Source organism: Mercenaria mercenaria, chromosome 12, assembly GCF_021730395.1.
Source record: "Mercenaria mercenaria strain notata chromosome 12, MADL_Memer_1, whole genome shotgun sequence".
NCBI lineage: Eukaryota > Metazoa > Mollusca > Bivalvia > Venerida > Veneridae > Mercenaria > Mercenaria mercenaria.
The window spans coordinates 28,514,434-28,535,532 of record NC_069372.1 but is presented as its reverse complement, the minus strand read 5'-3'; the positions used below and the strand labels follow the sequence as shown (position 1 = coordinate 28,535,532).

At 34.9% G+C, this 21,099-nt stretch overlaps 1 protein-coding gene across 6 annotated transcripts in view; it reads left to right on the top strand.

The window, feature by feature from the left end:
• The window catches only part of LOC123533205 (titin homolog), a 195,083-nt gene that overhangs the window by 23,206 nt on the left and 150,778 nt on the right, over positions 1-21,099 (top strand). For all 6 annotated transcript variants that reach the window (XM_053519533.1, XM_053519537.1, XM_053519536.1 and 3 more), the window contains exon 2: positions 18,830-21,094. In XM_053519533.1, coding sequence (XP_053375508.1) covers positions 18,830-21,094 — 2,265 coding nt within the window. The remainder of the gene's footprint in view (positions 1-18,829; positions 21,095-21,099) is intronic.

Genomic DNA, 21,099 nt, shown 5'->3' with positions numbered 1-21,099 from the left:
TGTTGATATAATCACAAGATGACACAGGCGGAACAAACATTTCAATAATGGCATTCAGTTGAATTTTTTTCAAGATCATTGCACAATGTATATCATCTGTAATCTGTTTATGTTTTATGAACTTCAAATTTTATCTGATACACTTACTTGACCTCTTCAAAAGCACTGAAAATTTGTAAAATTAAAATTGATTTTAACACAATGTAAAAAAATTAGTGTCGTTGTCAAGTATTGTTGAAATCCATTTAAAAAAGCATGTTGTAATATGTCTTTATTTTGTTTCTGAAACGATAGCTTACAAAAAGTAATTAGTAATCAATCATTCGTAAAATTGATATATTTGTCTCCAGCATAACTAGGTGATTGTGTATAAAAGGTGTCAATAGATCTGTAACAGATCCTTTTGTTTCAAAATGAAACTATCATGTTCATTTTATCCATCATTCTAGTTGTTTTGGGTTTTTATTTTAATTCTTGATTTCAGACGATCTTGTAAAAAAAAAAAATGAGAAAAATTGGAGATGTTTATTTGCCAAAATATGTAAGTTGTGTATATTTTTGTCACATTTCAAGTTTAGGAGCACTTGAAGGAGAGTATTGAAGTGCACAGTGGGAGTCTTTTACATAACTTGTTTTATGTGATTGTTTAGTGCAAACATTAAAATGTATGTATAACATGTAGTTCCCGTATAACATGTAGTTCCCGGTTGTGTCAGGAAACACCTAGTTGTAACTATATAATGGTGAAGCTGTTATTGTTATAAACCATACTAAATGAGGCCTTTTTTGTTCATTTTTATACGCCCGTTTAAAAAATGGGACATATTATGGAAACGCCCCTGGTGGGCGGACTGATGGGCAGCTGGGTAGGCAGCATCCACAGACTTTGTCAGGAGAATATCTTCTTCTTGCATGGAGAGATTTTGATGAAACTTGGCGCAATTGTTCAGCATCAAGAGACAGAGTGTCATGCACAAGAACCAGGTTCCTAGGTCTAAGGTCAAGGTCACACTTAGAGGTAAAAGGTCAAATTCAAGAATGACTTTGTCCGGCACAATTGTTCACCATCATGAGACGGAGTGTCATGCGCAAGAACCAGGTCCCTAGGTCTAAGGTCAAGGTCACACTTAGAGGTCAAAGGATACAAGAATGAATACTTTGTCTGGAGCATTTCTTCTTCATGCATGGAGGGATTTTGCTATAACTTGGCACAAATGTTCACCACCATGAGACGGAGTGTCATGCGCAAGAACCAGGTCCCTAGGTCTAAGGTCACGGTCACACTTAGAGGCCAAAATTCAGATACAAGAATGTCCGGAGCATTTCTTCTTCATGCATAGAGGGATTTTGATATAACTTGGCACTAATGTTCACCACCATGAGACGGAGTGTTGTGTGCAGGTCCCTTCTTTAGAATTACTTCCCTTTGTTGTTACTATAAATAGCTTATATTGTAACTTTTTCATTACCATTCGTAGGAAAAAATCGAGACCACTTTTTTGTAGTACAACATGCATGTTACATCCAATTTTGAGACGTATTTTGACCTATCTCTACCTATCTCTACCTGGTAAGGATTTTTGTGTGGACTTAGAATTTTTTTTATTTTTTTATTTTTATTTTTTTTAAGATTAACTTCCCTTAGTTGTTACTATGAATAACTTATATTGTAACTTTTTAGCCCACCATCATCAGATGGTGAGCTATTCAAATCACTCTGCGTCCGTTGTCCGTCGTCCTTCCGTCCGTCCGTCCGTTAACAATTTCTCGTTACCGCATCTCCTCAGAAACTACCAGGGGGATTTTGACCAAACTTCGTCAGAATGATGTTTTGGTACCCTAGTTGTGTCCCCCTGAGATTGGTTGAACAATTTTTGAGTGAGTTATGGCCCTTTGTTTATTTCTATAATTTACATAGATTTATATAGGGAAAAACTTTGAAAATCTTCTTGCCCAAAACCACAGAGCCTAGGGTTTTGATATTTGGTATGAAGCATCATCTAGTGGTCCTCTACCAAGATGATTCAAATTATTTCCCTGGGGTCTAATATGGCCCCGCCCCAGGGGTCACATAGTTTATATAGACTTATATAGGGAAAAACTTTGAAAAACCTCTTGTTCAAAACCACAGGGCATAGGGCTTTGATATTTTGTATGTGACATCATCTAGTGGTCTTCTACTAAGATTGTTCAAATTATACCCCTAGGGTCAAATATGGTCCCGCCCCGGGGGGTCACATGGTTTATATAGACTTATATAGGGAAAAACTTTGAAAAACCTCTTGTCCAAACCACAAAGCCTAGGGCTTTGGCATTTGTAATTTAGCATCATCTAGTGGTTCTCTACCAAGTTTGTTCAAATCATCCCCCTAGGGTCAAATATGGCCCCGCCCTGGGGGTCACATGGTTCATATAGACTTATATAGGGAAAAGCTTTTAAAATCTTCTTGTCAATAACCTACAACATTCAAATTTGGACCACGTATGGTTTTGAGTGGCAAGATGAACCTTGACATGAGTTGACCTTGATTTTGACCTAGTGACCTACTTTCACATTTCTGTAGCTACAGCCTTCAAATTTGGACCACATGCATAGTTTTATGCACAGAAAAAAACTTTGACCTTGACATTGACCTAGTGACCTACTTTCACATTTTTGAAGGTACAGGCTTCAAATTCTGACCACATGCATAGTTTTGTGTTCCGAAATGAAATTTGACCTTGATTTTGACCTAGTGACCTACTTTCACATTTCCCAAGCTACAGCCTTCAAATTTGGACCACATGCATAGTTTTGTGTACCGAAATAAACTTTGACCTTTACATTGACCTAGTGACCTACTTTCACATTTTTGAAGGTACAGGCTTCAAATTTGGATCACATGCATAGTTCTGTGTTCCGAAATAAAATTTGACCTTGATTTTGACCTAGTGACCTACTTTCACATTTCTCGTGCTACAGCCTTCAAATTTAGACCACTTGCATAATTTTGTGTACCGAAATGAACTTTGACCTTAAGAATGACCTAGTGACCTATTTTCACATTTCTGTAGCTACAGGCTTCAAATTTAGACCACATGCATAGGATTGTGTACAGAAACAAACTTTGACCTTGACATTGACCTAGCGACCTACTTTCACATTTTTGAAGGTACGGGCTTTAAATTTGGACCACATGCATAGATTTGTGTTCTGAAGTGTAATTTGACCTTGATTTTGACCTAGTGACCTACTTTCACATTTCTCAAGAGTACAGCCTTCAAATTTGGACCACTTGCATAATTTTGTGTACCGAAATAAACTTTGACCTCAAGATTGACCTAGTGACCTACTTTCAAATTTCTCAAAATACAGCCTTCAAACTTGATGCACATGCATAGTTTTGTGTACAAAGAACTTTGTCCTTGAAATTGATCTAGTGACCTACTTTCACATTTCTCAAGCTACAGCTTTCGAATTTGGACCACATGCTCAGTGTTGTGTACGGAAATGAAATTTGACCTTGAGCTAGTCAATAAGTCTTGAAATTTGGAACACTCAAAAATGGCACTTTGGTGGGCGCCAAGATCACTCTGTGATCTCTTGTTTTATAATTGACCGTAGGGAAAAATCAAGACCACTTGTCTGTGGTACAACATAGATGTTTCTTTCAAATTTTAGGTGTATTTTAAGGTATCTCTACCTGGTAAGGAATTGTTTTTTTGTGGACTTGGAAAAACAAAAGAATTACAATAATTCCTACACAACCACAGAATTAAAATTCCATTTGCAAATACAGGTGCTAGTTTAAAGAAATTTGCTATGACGGGCGTATATTGTGACATTCTGGCACTCTTGTTAAAATAGTTGGATCAGTTAGTGTAGCGTACCAAAGTCAAACTTTTCTTTTAAGATGATGTGGTGCACTTAGTGGTTTAAAACAGAAAATAGTTTGAAGATGCTGAACCAAAAGCTTTTGCCATTTGAGATTTTTGCATCATTTTGAAAAATGCTTACAAATCAGTAAAACCTAAATTATGTCAGGGAAACCTCACAGCAAAACTGCAACTTAAGTATTTTTCATATAGCTGGAATAGAAAAAAATTGAAACTTCTTTGACTTTTTGAGAACTTTTGAAAAGTTATGTTTTTGTAAGTCATGTAAGGGGACCTCCATGGCTGAGTTTGGCTCACTTGTCCCTCACTGATGTAGGTTTGAGCTTTATTCAGGGCATTGAAGTCTTCATGTGAGGAAGCCATCCAGCTGGCTTCCGGAAGGTCAGTTGTGTTACCCAGGTGCCTGCCGGGATTAAATAATGCACAGAGGCCGGGGCATCTGGGGTCTTCCTCCACCATTTAAGCAGGAAAATTGCTATATGACATATAATTGTTTCGGTGAGAGGCCATATTGGGGTGATGAGGAGGCTTAAATGTTAATGTGTCCAACACACACATTTCTAATGCATTATTTTCTCCAAAGAACCTTGACTTGATAAAAAAGACCTGATTTAAAATAGTAGTGTTTGAAATGTTAGGAAAAATCAATGGTGGATAATTGAGGTTGTTCAATCGATAGTTGTTGAACTGAGGTCTTTATCTTTATAGCATGTAATATAAATAATTAATAAACAAGCAGCAACTTATTTTATTAGTTTTTTTTCTGAATTTATAAGTTACCATATGCTGTTAGAATTTAGGAGATTACCATAATAGACATGTATATTGTTATTCTATCTAGTGGAGAGGACTGCGGGTTTTTCCATAATCCAGTTAATAAGTCTTTAAACTTTGACAAATTGCAAGATTTTTCCTTCATGCAAATACAATAACCAGTCTGATTGCCAACTTTTGCCCCACCTGCTTCTACAAAATATGCAAGTGGAGTATCGGCAAACACTGTATTTTGCCGCACTTACTTAAATAGAATATGCAAACATGCTGGTATGTAATATGTGTTGCAGATCACAGCCAGAAACTGGATCTTCATTTGAAATAATTTGCTATCAATAAGATAATTCCATGTGCCACTTACTTCAACAAAATAAGCAAATAACTTGCTGAAGTAGGCCTGCAAACGAGATTTTTTTTTTCAAAAAATACATGAACATGGAAATTTATTGTTGATAAAAGATAGAGCTAATATCAGTGTGTTTAAAGCATCAAAATAGTAAAAATGTTCCTTAAAGGGAGATAATTAAAGAAGTAGCAAAAGACATATAAAGGTAATATAAAGATTATTGTTAGACTGTCAGAAACTTTAGGTGGAGGCCAGTGCAAAATACAGAAAACGCTCCAGTTCCAGACTGGCGACTAGACAGATAATAAAGATCTCCAGTTCCAGACTGGCTACTTATAGACAGATAATAAAGATATCCAGGTCCAGACTGGCTACTTATAGACAGATAATAAAGATATCCAGGTCCAGACTGGCTACTAGACAGATAATAAAGATCTCCAGTTCCAGACTGGCTAATAGACAGATAATAAAGATCTCCAGTTCCAGACTGGCTACTTATAGACAGGTAATAAAGATATCCAGTTCCAGACTGGCTACTTATAGACAGATAATAAAGATATCCAGGTCCAGACTGGCAACTAGACAGATAATAAATATCTCAAGTTCCAGACTGGCTACTTATAGACAGATAATAAAGATATCCAGGTCCAGACTGGCTACTTATAGACAGATAATAAAGATATCCAGGTCCAGACTGGCTACTAGACAGATAATAAAGATCTCCAGTTCCAGACTGGCTACTAGACAGATAATAAAGATCTCCAGTTCCAGACTGGCTACTAGACAGATAATAAAGATCTCCAGTTCCAGACTGGCTACTAGACAGATAATAAAGATTCTGGTTTTTGTGATTTGTCTATTTTAGCAAATTTCTTTGAGAAGTGTTTGTAATATTGTCATATTGGACTTAAAATATAGACTGGCTATATTCATAATAAAGGAATACAATAAAAGGATATTTCATAGTTTAGGAGCTAGTTTAAGAAGACTCTTATTGCAGTGTTAGTAGATTTTAATCTGAGAAACTGGGGACCAGACTCACAATTCTGATTTGTAGTCAGATGGTGTTTGCAATGGACCACTGTGCCTGCTCTAAGAGTAAAATACAGATTTAACCAGTGTAAGTATTGTTAGAAACTGCACAGGTATTACACATTAAAAATGGTCCTTCATGTACTGTTTTTTGCCCTCACTATTTTTTTCTGAGAATCTTAGTATGAAAAACAAAAAAGCAAGAGTCAAAAACAAGCCTCTGGCCCAGGCAGTCACCAGAGTTCTGTGATATTCTTGAAATAATAATGGGCTGCTGTAAATCATAAGCACAGAATAAATGATTTCTCAATGGTGGGCACAAACTGCATACACTAGGTAATTTTCACCAATTTGATAAGAATAAGATAATACAGTACCATTGATAATGACATTGCTTTATACTTGATGTTAAATTAAATTACTATCATGCGCAATACTTTATAAAAATATGAATTTGGAATCACATGTAAAGTAGATTGCAATAAATAACATACCCCATACATTGGATGCATCTGAAAATTGTATCTAAACATTTATTTAGTATTTTGACAAGATATCAGTGGATTGAAATATCAAAATCCATGTCACAAAAACCTTCCCTTTCCCTTTTGACGGTCAATAGGTTCGGTCATTACGTTCATTTTACCTTGCCAAAAATTTGAATGTCATTGATAAAATATTACGTATTTGAAAAGACACTTCAAATGCTTGTGAGATAGTATTTCATTTATGTTTTGCCAACTTTGTAAGCTCCTCTCCTTTCCATTTGTCAACTTTGTTAAAGATTCGTTTTCAAGCCTTTTCATAGGGAGTGATCATATTTTTAACATTGTGACAGTCTCGAAGGATTTATTGCGTAATAGTGAAATTTTATGTACTTGATTTGGAAAATGAAATGGCCTCCTGTAAGAATATGTAGGTGTAGATTTCTAAAATGTAGTAGAGATAATGTTAAAGAATGAGGAATGCTTGCATTTGTGGAGAAGTGAGGGTGGGAATGTTGTCTGGTGGAGGTTAGAATAAATGCTTCTATTTAATATTATAATATAACATTGATAATGTACACACTCTGACACTTCCATTAAGTCAAAATTCATATTAGAATGAGACATGCACATGCAATATAGTATGTTGTCAAATCATGATTAGACATTATGTCTACATACTACTGTTTATTTTATGTTTTTCGGTGGTTTATCGAAATATAACGGTGAATCAATCTGATACTCACTGGCACTCGTGAAATATCATCTGATACGGACTCTCAAAATTACGAGGTACTGAAAGGCGAACAATATACGATGACTCGTTAAAGGATCGTCATCTTTGCGATGCTTCCTGATAAAATTTCCCGCAAATTTCGACATTTTATTGAAATAAACACAACAAAAGTAGAGTTTTAGATATAAAATAAACAGAAAAATTGTTGGTATCGATGTAATATCACTGTAATTTCACTCGTGAACACCAAAAGTTGTTATTTTCACTCGTGGCTGCGCCACTCGTGAAAATATCACTTTTGGTGCCCACTCGGTGAAATTATAACGTGATATTACACCGAAACCAACAATTATCCTCTATATAATTCTAATGTTAGTGCACAGATTATTTAAAATTGTACAGTTACAGCATCATCTGCTTCTGCATATACTCTAGGACTTAAATAACTGAACCTTATTGCTGTAGAGGAGGTAGTTTCTGGGCTTCCTTTGTCTCTGCAATTGATTACAATAGTAGTATTTGAACATGTTGGAGATTATAAGAAACATTATCTGGCTTGAGAGTAACTGTCTAGATGGTAATATGGCTCTGCCAAGTTAAATTACAACAAATGATTCGTCTTACACCCAGGGGTAGAACAGAAGTTTTTTTCAGTAATGATGAGACTTCGGAGGCCCATGTACATTTTGTATAACAATAATATGCTTAAAGAGTATAACATTATTTTGATTGTACTTGCTTTCCACTGACAAACAGAAAAATGTAGATTCTACTGATGTGTTTTCAAGGCAAAATTATAATCACTTTAAATATTACCAAGTCTACAATATATTATATATGTGTGCTTACTGTATAAGGTACTAAAAGTTTACATCTTGAGGAAGACAAAATATATTCATGCTGTCTTTAGGCTGTTTTTAAACGTTATTTTTACGAAAGTTAGATGTATTTACATAATGTCTAATGAATTTCACTCGGAAAACTTGATTTGCAATTCATTACTTTTTTCAGATTATTCAAAGGTGCATATCATTAGGTTTCAAGCCTTGAGAAAATTACTGTGATTAAAGTATCTTTTGAGTCGGTTAATGATAAGTTTAGAGTTTTACATAGGTAATTTATTAAATTGTTAGATATTTTTCCTTTCAAATTTAAAGTTATATCTTCTTTGTCATTGTCTGTATGAGAATACAGACTACTAGGTGTTATGTAGTTTTCCATGACAGCAACTGATGGAACATTTTGTAATTTCAAAGTCTCCTGTCTTCCATTTGAGGGGGCGAGGGGTGGGGTGGGGTGGGGGAGTACTATTGTAAATTTATTATTTGCTGGGAACTAATTTTCATGGTGTCAGTCACAAGATTAATTATGTCTCCCCCAGGAGACATATTGTTTTTGCCCTGTCCGTCCGTCCGTATGTACGTACGTCATACTTCATTTCCGAGCAATAACTGGAGAACCATTTGACCTAGAACCTTCAAACTTCATAGGGTTGTAGGGCTGCTGGAGTAGACGACCCATATTGTTTTTGGGGTCACTCCGTCAAAGGTCAAGGTCACAGGCGCCTGAACATTGAAAACCATTTCCGATCAATAACTAGAGAACCACTTGACCAAGAATGTTGAAACTTCATAGGATGATTGGCCATGAAGAGTAGATGACCCCTATTGATTTTGGGGTCACTCTGTCAAAGGTCAAGGCAACAGGGGCCTGAACATTGAAAATCATTTCCGATCAATAACTAGAGAACCACTTGACCCAGAATGTTGAAACTTCATAGGATGATTGGCCATGAAGAGTAGATGACCCCTATTGATTTTGGGGTCACTCCGTCGAAGGTCAAGGTCACAGGGGCCTGAACATTGAAAACCATTTCCGATCAAAAACTAGAGAACCACTTGACCCAGAATGTTGCAACTTCATAGGATGATTGGTCATGAAGAGTAGATGACCGCTATTGATTTTGGGGTCACTCCATCAAAGGTCAAGGTCACAGGGGCCTGAACATGGAAAACCATTTCCTATCAATAACTAGAGAACCACTTGACCCAGAATGTTGAAACTTCATAGGATGATTGTACATGCAAAATAGATGACCCCTATCGATTTTGGGGGTCACTCCATTAAAGGTCAAGGACACAGGGGCCTGAACATTGAAAACCATTTCCGGTCAGTAACTTGAGAACCACTTGACCAAGAATGATGAAACTTCATAGGATAATGGTCATGCAGAGTAGATGACCCCTAACGATTTTAGGGTCACTCTGTTAAAGGTCAAGGCCACAGGGGCCTGAACATGGAAAACCATTTCCAATCAATAACTTGAGAACCTCTCGACCCAGAATGTTGAAACTTCATAGGATGATTGTTCATGCAGAGTAAATGACCCCTATTGTTTTTGGGGTCACTCCGTTAAAGGTCAGGGTCACAGAGGCCTGAACATTGATAACCAGTTCCGATCAATAACTTGAGAACCACTTGACCCAGAATGTTGAAACTTCATAGGATGATTGAACATGCAGAGTAGATGACCCCTATTGATTTTGGGGTCAGTCTATTAAAGGTCAAGGTCACAGTGGCCTGTTCATGTAAAATCTTTTTTTGGAAATAACTTGAGAACCACTTGACCTACAATGTTGAAACTTAATAGGATGGTTGGACATGCAGAGTAGATGATCCCTTTTTATTTTGAGGTCACTTGATCAAAGGTAAAGGTCACAGGAGCCTGAACAGTAACTTGAGAACCACTAGGCCAAGAGTGTTGAAATTTAGCGGGATGACTGGACATGCCAAGTAGATGATCCCTATTGCAGCCAACCATCAGTGTCTCTTTGACTTTCGCTCCTGACCCCTATTGACTTCTTGCCTATAGGACTTTGCATTGGGGGAGACATGCGCTTTTTTACAAAAGCATTTTCTAGTTTCTTTTCAGCTCACATGAGCATTTTGTGCTCGGGGTGAGCTAATGTGATCACTCACTGTCAAGCCTCAGTCCGGCATCTGTCCATCACCCGACATCTCCTCTTAAACTATGTGGTAGAAGTTGTTGAGTCATATTCAGTAACCGATCTACTTGCCAGAGTTGTATACTCATGATTCTTTTTATATCAAATGCATTGAACAAATTCATTGATGTCGTCATACATGGACTATAAAATACACTTCACAACGTCAATGCTTCCACCCGATACCATGAACCCTTTCACTATCCATAACAGCGTCGGGGGTTATAGCCGTCTTTCAGACTGCCTTGTTATAATGGTGTTGCATTTTTATACGCCTGAAGGGAAGTACTATGTTATACCCCAGGTGTCCGTACATTCGTCAGTCCATTAGCAATTTTGTGTCCGCTCTGTAACTCTTGAACCCCTTGAAGGATCTCTTGAACCCCTTGAAGGATTTCAAAGAAACCTGACACAAATGTTCACAACATTGAGACGTTGTGCAGAGCCCATGTTCTGGATGGCTCGCTTCAAGGTAAAGGTCATACTTAGGGGTCAAAGGTCATACGAGTATGTTTCGTGTCCTCTCTGTAACTCTTGACCCCCTTGAAGGATTTCAAAGAAACTTGCCACAAATGTTCACCACATCAAGATGACGTGCAGAGCACATGTTCTGGATGGCTTGCTTCAACGTCAAGGTCACACTTAGGGATCAATAGTCATATGAGTGTGTTTGGTGCCCGCTCTGTAACTCTTGAACTACTTGAAGGATTGTTAAGAAACTTGGCACAAATGTTCACCACAGCAAGTTGATGTGCAGAGCGCATGTCCTGGATGTCTCTCTTCAAGGTCAAGGTCACACTTAGGGGTCAAATGTCATCACTCTGTAACTCTTGAACCCCTTGAAGGATTTCAAAGAAACTTGACACAAATGTCATGCAGAGCGCATGTTCTGGATGTCTTGCTTCAAGGTCAAGGTCACACTTATGGGTCAAAGATTATCAATCTGTAACTCTTGAACTGCTTGAAGGATTTCGAAGAAACTTGACACAAAAGTTCACCACATCAAGACGATGTGCAGAGCTCATGTTCTGGATGGCTAGCTACAAGGTCAAGGTCACACTTAGGGGTCATACCTTTGGGCGTATGTTGCTTTGCATTGCAGTGTTCTTGTTTGCGGCTGTCACAGCAATGTATAGAAAGAAAAAAGTTTAAATAAGTTTCATTTTAATGAAGTTCTTAAAGGATGTTCACCAAATTTGGTCAGAAGCAAGGTCATATGATCAAGGTCCGCTTCAGGTGAGCAACTAAAGCCCATTTATGCCTCTTCTTTTACATCTAAAATTTGAAATTTTTGGATTCTTGGCCCCCTCAGAAATGCTGGTTTGGCTGAAACCATAAAAATTCATGCCAGCGAAAGTAAATGTAAAGTATAGTATCCCCTGCTGAGTTTTTTAAAGAACATTAAAGTCAGCTGTTGAATAGGAGTTCCTCAGTTCCATTTCATGATTGAAGTACAAACAAGTTCTAAATGCTCGGCATGTATATAACCAATTAATGTTGGATTGATTTTTGACCAGGACTATAATGCCTGATCAAATATCTGTATTCCAGTTTCATATTTTATCTTTACTAAAATTTGTTTATAGACTTATAAGGGGCTGTATTTCATATTTCAAGTGGATCGCTGAATGATATTATCTTGAATATGGCATTGACAGACTATTCACTTAGATAAACAAGCTTATGGTATGGTTTAATCTGTCTGTCTATTGGTATTTTGTTCCCTATTGTAATTTTTTATCAAGTTCAGTGTTCTCTGTTTACCATTTTATCAAAGTTTTCATACAAACAATCAGCATAATTATAGATTAAATTAAAATTTGAGTAAACAGAGGTCATTTTACTGTTTACTAATTGTTATAGTGTTATAGTTAAGAAATATTTTTTTTTTGAATTAAGTACAGATATAATAAAAAGTGATATATTTTATTTCCTTTATGAATCACGTTTTTGTTGTAATTACATTGTGTCTTAATCAGCCACCTGTCACTGTCTTGACTGGCTGCTGAATACAGGTTTGACCAGACTTTGACTGGCTGCTGAATACAGGTTTGACCAGACTTTGACTGGCTGCTGAATACAGGTTTGACCAGACTTTGATTTAATTTCTGAACAGATTTAGACAGGCCTTAAGATCTCAGTAATCTATCATAAGGCAGTGCAGTTGAAATTTTAAATAAACGAATACTGTGTCAGCTTGGCAGCTTAAGTTTAACAACTTCTTTAACTTGATTGATTCAAGGTAACTAAGTTAAAACTTAGTTTAATGTAGTAATGTAGTACCCATAGACTTATGTACGAGTACATGTATAAACAATGTTTGTTTACTGGGTTGGTAAACAGTCTGGTTCTCATAACAATTGTAACTACTAGACAAACATTTTATATCTTGTCATCATTATACAATACCATGGCAAACGAAGTATGTATTGAAATTAAGTAAATATACAGTAGATATTGTATAGGAAACCCTATGGACAATAGTTGACCAGACATTTTATGTGTACTTGGCTCATATAGAAGGGATTTCATACAATCATTATATATGTATTTATATAGTTTTTCACTAAATAACAAAGTCCATGCCTCAGGCCAGGCTTCTGTTTAGCCATAAAGGAAGGTGGAATGAGAAATGCATATTATAATGCCCCCCACATACAATGTATATTATAATGCCCCCACATACAATGTATATTATAATGCCCCCCACATACAATGTATATTATAATGCCCCCACATACAATGTTTATTATAATGCCCCCACATACAATGTATATTATAATGCCCCCATATACAATGTATATATTATAATGCCCCCACATACAATGTATATATTATAATGCCCCCATATACAATGTATATTATAATGCCCCCATATACAATGTATATTATAATGCCCCCATATACAATGTATATATTATAATGCCCCCACATACAATGTATATATTATAATGCCCCCATATACAATGTATATTATAATGCCCCCATATACAATGTATATATTGTAATGCCCCCATATACAATGTATATTATAATGCCCCCATATACAATGTATATTGTAATGCCCCCATATACAATGTATATTATAATGCCCCCACATACAATGTATATATTATAATGCCCCCATATACAATGTATATTATAATGCCCCCATATACAATGTATATATTATAATGCCCCCACATACAATGTATATATTATAATGCCCCCACATACAATGTATATTATAATGCCCCCACATACAATGTATATATTATAATGCCCCCATATACAATGTATATTATAATGCCCCCACATACAATGTATATTATAATGCCTCCTACATACAATGTATATATTATAATGCCCCCACATACAATGTATATTATAATGCCCCCACATACAATATATATTAGAATGCCTCCACATACACTGTATATTATAATGCCTCCAACATACAATGTATATATTATAATGCCCCCCATATACAATGTTTATTATAATGCCCCCACATACAATGTATATTATAATGCCTCACATACAATGTAAATATTATAATGCCCCCACATACAATGTATATTATAATGCCCCCACATACAAGGTATATTATAATGCCTCCACATACAATGTATATTATAATGCCCCCACATACAATGTATATATTATAATGCCCCCACATACAATGTATATTATAATGCCCCCACATACAATGTATATATTATAATGCCCTCATATACAATGTATATTATAGTGCCCCCACATACAATGTATATTATAATGCCCCTCATATACAATGTATTTTATAATGCCCCCACATACAATGTATATATTATAATGCCCCTCATATAGAATATATATTATAATGCCCCTCATATACAATATATATTATAGTGCCCCCACATACAATGTATATTATAGTGCCCCCACATACAGTGTATATATTATAATGCCCCTCATATACAATGTATATTATAGTGCCCTCATATACAATGTATTTTATAATGCCCCCACATACAATGTATATATTATAATGCCCCTCATATACAATATATATTATAATGCCCCTCATATACAATATATATTATAGTGCCCCCACATACAATGTATATTATAGTGCCCCCACATACAGTGTATATATTATAATGCCCCTCATATACAATGTATATTATAGTGCCCCCATATACAATGTATATATTATACTGCCCCTCATATACAATATATATTATAGTGCCCCACATACAATGTATATTATAGTGCCCCCACATACAGTGTATATATTATAATGCCCCTCATATACAATGTATATTATAGTGCCCCCACATACAGTGTATATTATAATGCCCTCATATACAATGTATATTATAGTGCCCCCACATACAATGTATATATTATAATGCCCCTCATATACAATGTATATTATAGTGCTCCCACATACAGTGTATATATTATAATGCCCCTCATATACAATGTATATTATAGTGCCCCCACATACAATGTATATATTATAATGCCCCTCATATACAATATATATTATAATGCCCCTTATATACAATATATATTATAGTGCCCCCACATACAATGTATATTATAGTGCCCCCACATACAGTGTATATATTTTAATGCCCCTCATATACAATGTATATTATAGTGCCCCCACATACAATGTATATTATAATGCCCTCATATACAATGTATATTATAGTGCCCCCACATACAATGTATATATTATAATGCCCCTCATATACAATGTATATTATAGTGCCCCCACATACAATGTATATTATAATGCCCTCATATAAAATGTATATTATAGTGCCCCCACATACAATGTATATATTATAATGCCCCTCATATACAATGTATATTATAGTGCCCCCACATACAATGTATATATTATAATGCCCTCATATACAATGTATATTATAGTGCCCCCACATACAGTGTATATATTATAATGCCCCTCATATACAATGTATATTATAGTGCCCCCACATACAATGTATATATTATAATGCCCCTCATATACAATGTATATTATAGTGCCCCCACATACAATGTATATTATAATGCCCTCATATAAAATGTATATTATAGTGCCCCCACATACAATGTATATATTATAATGCCCCTCATATACAATGTATATTATAGTGCCCCCACATACAATGTATATATTATAATGCCCTCATATACAATGTATATTATAGTGCCCCCACATACAGTGTATATATTATAATGCCCCTCATATACAATGTATATTATAGTGCCCCCACATACAATGTATATATTATAATTCCCCTCATATACAATATATATTATAATGCCCCTCATATACAATATATATTATAGTGCCCCCACATACAATGTATATTATACTGCCCCCACATACGGTGTATATATTATAATGGCCCTCATATACAATGTATATTATAGTGCCCCCACATACAATGTATATTATAATGCCCTCATATACAATGTATATTATAGTGCCCCCACATTCAATGTATATATTATAATGCCGCTCATATACAATGTATATTATAGTGCCCCCACATACAATGTATATATTATAATGCCCCTCATATACAATGTATATTATAGTGCCCCCACATACAATGTATATATTATAATGCCCCTCATATACAATATATATTATAATGCCCCTCATATACAATATATATTATAGTGCCCCCACATACAATGTATATTATAGTGCCCCCACATACAATGTATATATTATAATGCCCCTCATATACAATATATATTATAATGCCCCTCATATACAGTATATATTATAGTGCCCCCACAAACAATGTATATTATAGTGCCCCCACATACAATGTATATTATAATGCCCCCATATACAATGTATGTAGGGGCCATTTTTTGCTTTTGTTGTGTTCTGAAGGAAAAATTCCATATTAAATAGATCTTTATTTTCCATTTTTTGCCACACAAACAAGGTGGCAAAAGACATTGTTTCAAATGAGGAAAATAAGACACTAAGTATTTTATGAATAATTATGTATGTTAATTACCTCCCCTAGATATAGAACTTAGTTGGTGCGCCATAAAACCCAAATGAATAAATAAATAAATAAATATTGTCTAATTTTAGTTATTTCCCTTGAATTACAAAAACTTTTATTTACTCATACTATACTATATACCAAGATGAGCATAAAGATACAGGTATGGATGACAAACTAAAATCCAGAATGTTTGATTCTCTTCCAAATTTTGTGACATTTCATTGTTAACGGTTGGTGGTAAAGATCATAACCTCTGATGTAGGTTAATTGTCATTTACTATCAAACATATGTCATTTACTATTGATGTATTTTTGGTCTCTTACCAAAAGTTGATGGTTTTTTTTTTACATTTTATGTTTAACATAATAGCAGGGTTTAGTCATTGAAAAAAGGACTTGTGTCAAGTTTGAGTGGAAATAACCATAATGGATTATGAATTGGTTAGTGATATTTTTGAGTTCTGACTCAGATTGTCTTTTACTATTATGGAATGCAAATATAAAATGGTTTAAGCTTATCAGATTGAGACATTTCATTTCTATGATCAAGAGACATAGGATTGGCTGCCTTTCTACTTAGGTATTGACTTAAGTCATTTGCTCAAGTCATTAGTATTATAAGTTTTTTGCTCAAGTTATTGTTAATATAAGTTATTTTCTCAAGTTTGTGTTATTATAAGTTATTTGCTCAAGTTAATAGTGTTATTATAAGACAGTTTTCTGCTTATGTAAGTGTTATTACTTTGAGAGTTTCATTAAAAACTTGCTGTTTGTGGGTACATCTGTTTGTGGATTTAATATTAAACAGATAATGTAAAAGGTGAAGTTTAGATATAACATTGTGAAGTAAACTGAAAAATAAATCTGCCATGAATCATGATCATATAATAAGCCCGCCCGCTTAGCTCAGTAGGTAAGAGCGTTGGTCTACGGATCGCGGGGTCGCGAGTTCGATCCTCGGGCAGGGCTTATGTTCTCCGTGACTATTTGATAAACGACATTGTGTCTGAAAGCATTAGTCCTCCACCTCTGATCATTCATGTGGGGAAGTTGGCAGTTACTTGCGGAGAACAGGTTTGTACTGGTACAGAATCCAGGAACACTGGTTAGGTTAACTGCCCGCCGTTACATGACTGAAATACTGTTGAAAAATGGCGTTAAACCCAAAACAAACAAACAAACAAAATGATCATATAATAGTCATTGTTTTAGGTCAGTATAAAGTTTTTAATGTAGACTGAAGTCTTAGATTTAATCACTCTAATAGGAGAACTGATTTAACCTTGATTGGGCATTGAAGTCATTTTGCTGTTGAAGTCATTTTTCCGGTCACTAAAGGTCACTGAGGTATTATTACCAATTTTTCCAATTGATTTTGTAAATGGTGTTTGTACTGATCCTAATTATCAACTCTACAGATTTGTCACATAAACTCCATATATAGCACATTTAATAGGAATTTTCAGCAGTTAATGGTAAAATTAGGGGATTTAATTACTCATGTTTTGATGGTGATTTTGATGAAGTGTTGGATGTACTGATTAGGCAAGTCATGTTTGTGTGTTTGTCTTCCATATTGTTACATTGATTTTGATATCATGACTGACATCTTGCTTAATATAGAAGTTCATAAAAATATTACAGTCTCATGCTGGAATTGTGATTACTTTTTTCAGCTCACAGTATTGTAAAGATAAGGTGCACTTAATTGACCTCCACAGTAGGTGAAATTTGACAATAAGTAAACAATAAATTCACAGAACAAGGTTACTGGGGGTCAGCTGTGGTCAACCTTGTTTAATAAGATTATTGGTCAATGTCAAATGTGGAATTTATTTTTTCTCATGTAATATTGACATTTAGTGCGTACTGCAAAGTTGATGAGACAGTTAAAATTTGTGAGATGGACAGCTTAAAACAATCATGCTCATTTAAATGAGCAAACAGTTGTTTTTATTTTGATGATTACATTTGAAATTTGTCTCTTGGGAAATATGATTGAGGGGGATGGAGATATTAGGCTGGAAACCTGAAAGGAAGTGAATTTTGACTTGGAGTTAAAGGGATTAACCCACACATTTTAGGCGAAAAATAATTTCTCTCAAAAATCTATAAAAAGTGAGTACCCTGAATATGACTAGTGGTACAATCTTATTGACATAAGATTTTTACAAGATATTCTTATAAATAACCAAAAATATTGTGCAGATTGCAATGCTTTTGAAATAATGCAGAAAATTTACATTCTTCTTGCATTTTTACCAATATTTAGCATTTAATTCCACCCACTTTATCATTTTTCAGTGTCTTATATACATTCTATGCCAAACTTGGTGGAAATGAACATGTTGAAAAAATTCACCAAAAATGTGGGCGAGTAGCTTGAAATAAAAAAAAGATTTTGATTGTAAAGTTCAGGAACATAATGGAGATTGAAAAAGTGTCCCAGCTCTCTCCCTGTGTATGGATATCTATTGGCAATCTTGAGAGTATATATCTTTGTTGACAAATATTCTTGTAGAAAGAAATTCATTGTGGGCAATTTTATAACTGTGTATTTTCAGTTGGCAGCATGCAAGGATTTCAAAGAGAGACAAAACATCCGCTGTGCCCTAAGGGAGATTAAAGGACTCAAACTTGAGGGTACAGACATCATCACATACTCATTCGGGTCTAAAAGCGTGAAGCGTCTTTCATCTGATACATCACCTAGAAAACATCAGCTGCCACTAAAACCTAGTGCAATAGATAACAAAACTTACAATATTAAAGATTTTGATGTAAATAACAATGGTGATTCAAAATCTCAGGGAGTGAAGTCAATTAAAGTTCATAATAACACAGATGAAAATGAAAATGAAAAACCACAGTTTAGGAGTTATTTGTATGCTGGTACTTTAAGCTCTCCAAAAAATTCCTTGCGTGGGAAGAAAGATTTTCAAAGTCCAAGAAAAGTTCATACTACCATTACAAGAATAAATGTGTTGGACAAGTCCGAGTTAGTTGATAAGTGTACTGAAACTGAAGAAGGAGTTATTGACACAAAAGCTAGAACTGAAATTCCAATATGTGGAATAGAGTCTCAGAAAATAGATAAACATAAATCATTTGAAAAGAAGGAGAAAATCAAGAGATATGAAAGTACTCCATTACCAAAGAATGAAAGAAAAGAAGATGATAGTGCAGTGTTGGATATAAGTGCAATAGAATTCAGTGGAGAGTTGGAGAAAGTAAAACAAATTTCAGTATTACATCGGCCAGTAAGTGTTAGTTCATCTAGTCTCAATAGTGATAATACACATTCCCCAAGGACTCAAATATCACCTGTTATTTCATCCCCAAGAAAGCCAAGAAAAATTGTTAGTTATAGAACTAGTGCATTTACACCTGCAACTAGATTAAACCCTGTAAGTTCAACAATTACAAGAACAAAATTACAAAGTGCTCCACCCACTGTAGATAAATCTTCAGAAAATTCAGTAATAAATAATTCTCAGGAAAGAACAAAGGAAGTTAAAAGTGTAACTATTGATACCTCTCAGGAATTGAAAGATATTCAAGGACTACTTGAAGACTGTAATGATACATTTGTTGGTAGATCAGTGGAATCAAAAGTTCTACAAAACAAGAATAGTGGAACTATAAAACAAGATAGTGCAGAATCAGTTGATACTCAAGAAGGAATTTATACCGCAAAAGCAGCTGAGATTAAAAGAGACTCGTCTGGAGAAAATTTAGTGTCACGATTAAAAAGTAAGCTTGAATCAAAACGAAAAAGAGATTTTAAAAGTGAAATACAGGAATTTAGTTATTTTACTAACAAAATGAAAGAAAAGCATGGCAAAGAGAATAACACAGAAGATAAATTCATTGTTTTATCCCCAGTAAAAACTGACCCTGATGACCAAGTTGGGGTAAATGAATTGAATTCTGATGTAAATGTGATTTCTAACTACACAAATAACAAAACTATGACAATGGAAGATAATGTTGATGATGTTTTTTTCAAGAAAAAAATTGCTCTGTCAAGGAAAAACAGAATTGATTCAGATGAGCAGAAACATTATCGGAAATATCGTAAAAAGAAAACAGATAGTGTTAAAATCCCAGAAGATCCATATTTACATGATGTCGTGAATAAAGGGTTAAATCCTAATGAACAAAAGAGACATTTGACGGAAATGAGTCCAAGAAAGGTCAGTAAAACTGGTTCAGTAAGGAGAAAATTGCCAGAAATTCCAGTAAAACGTGACATTGAAATGGAAGATGATGAAACTGTTCATCAGCGAACTATTCGCCTTCTTCAGGAAAGGAAGAAGGAAAGAAGAGAAAAACTAACCAATGAAAAAGAGATTGTTGATAAGGTTGATAAATCCAAAATGAATCCAGCTGATCTCAAAAAGACACTGGAGCAAAAGTTAGAAAGATCTGACTCCAAACGTAAAGCTTACCGAGTCAGACGTGAACTTCAGCTTTTAAATAGGGAAAATGAGCTAAAATCTGGTTATAAATCTGATGATGATACCTTTTCCAGCAGTGATAAAACAGATAATGAAATAAATGGTATATTAACCTCTAAGGTTGCTGATAAATATAGAAAAGAACCAGAAAGAATACTTGTGCAGAGGTCAAAATCTGACATTGTGAGACGAAGAAGAGCTGTCAGTGAGACAGATGTTCTGGTGAATGAACCAATGAAAGATACTGATGGAGAAGAAAGGGAAAGAAATGTGCTCAAGATGTTTGAAACAGAGGAACCACTAACACCTATAGGGAAAATTGAATTGATTGGTAGCTTGATGCAAGAAGAGGCAAAACTCCAAGAAATGGTATT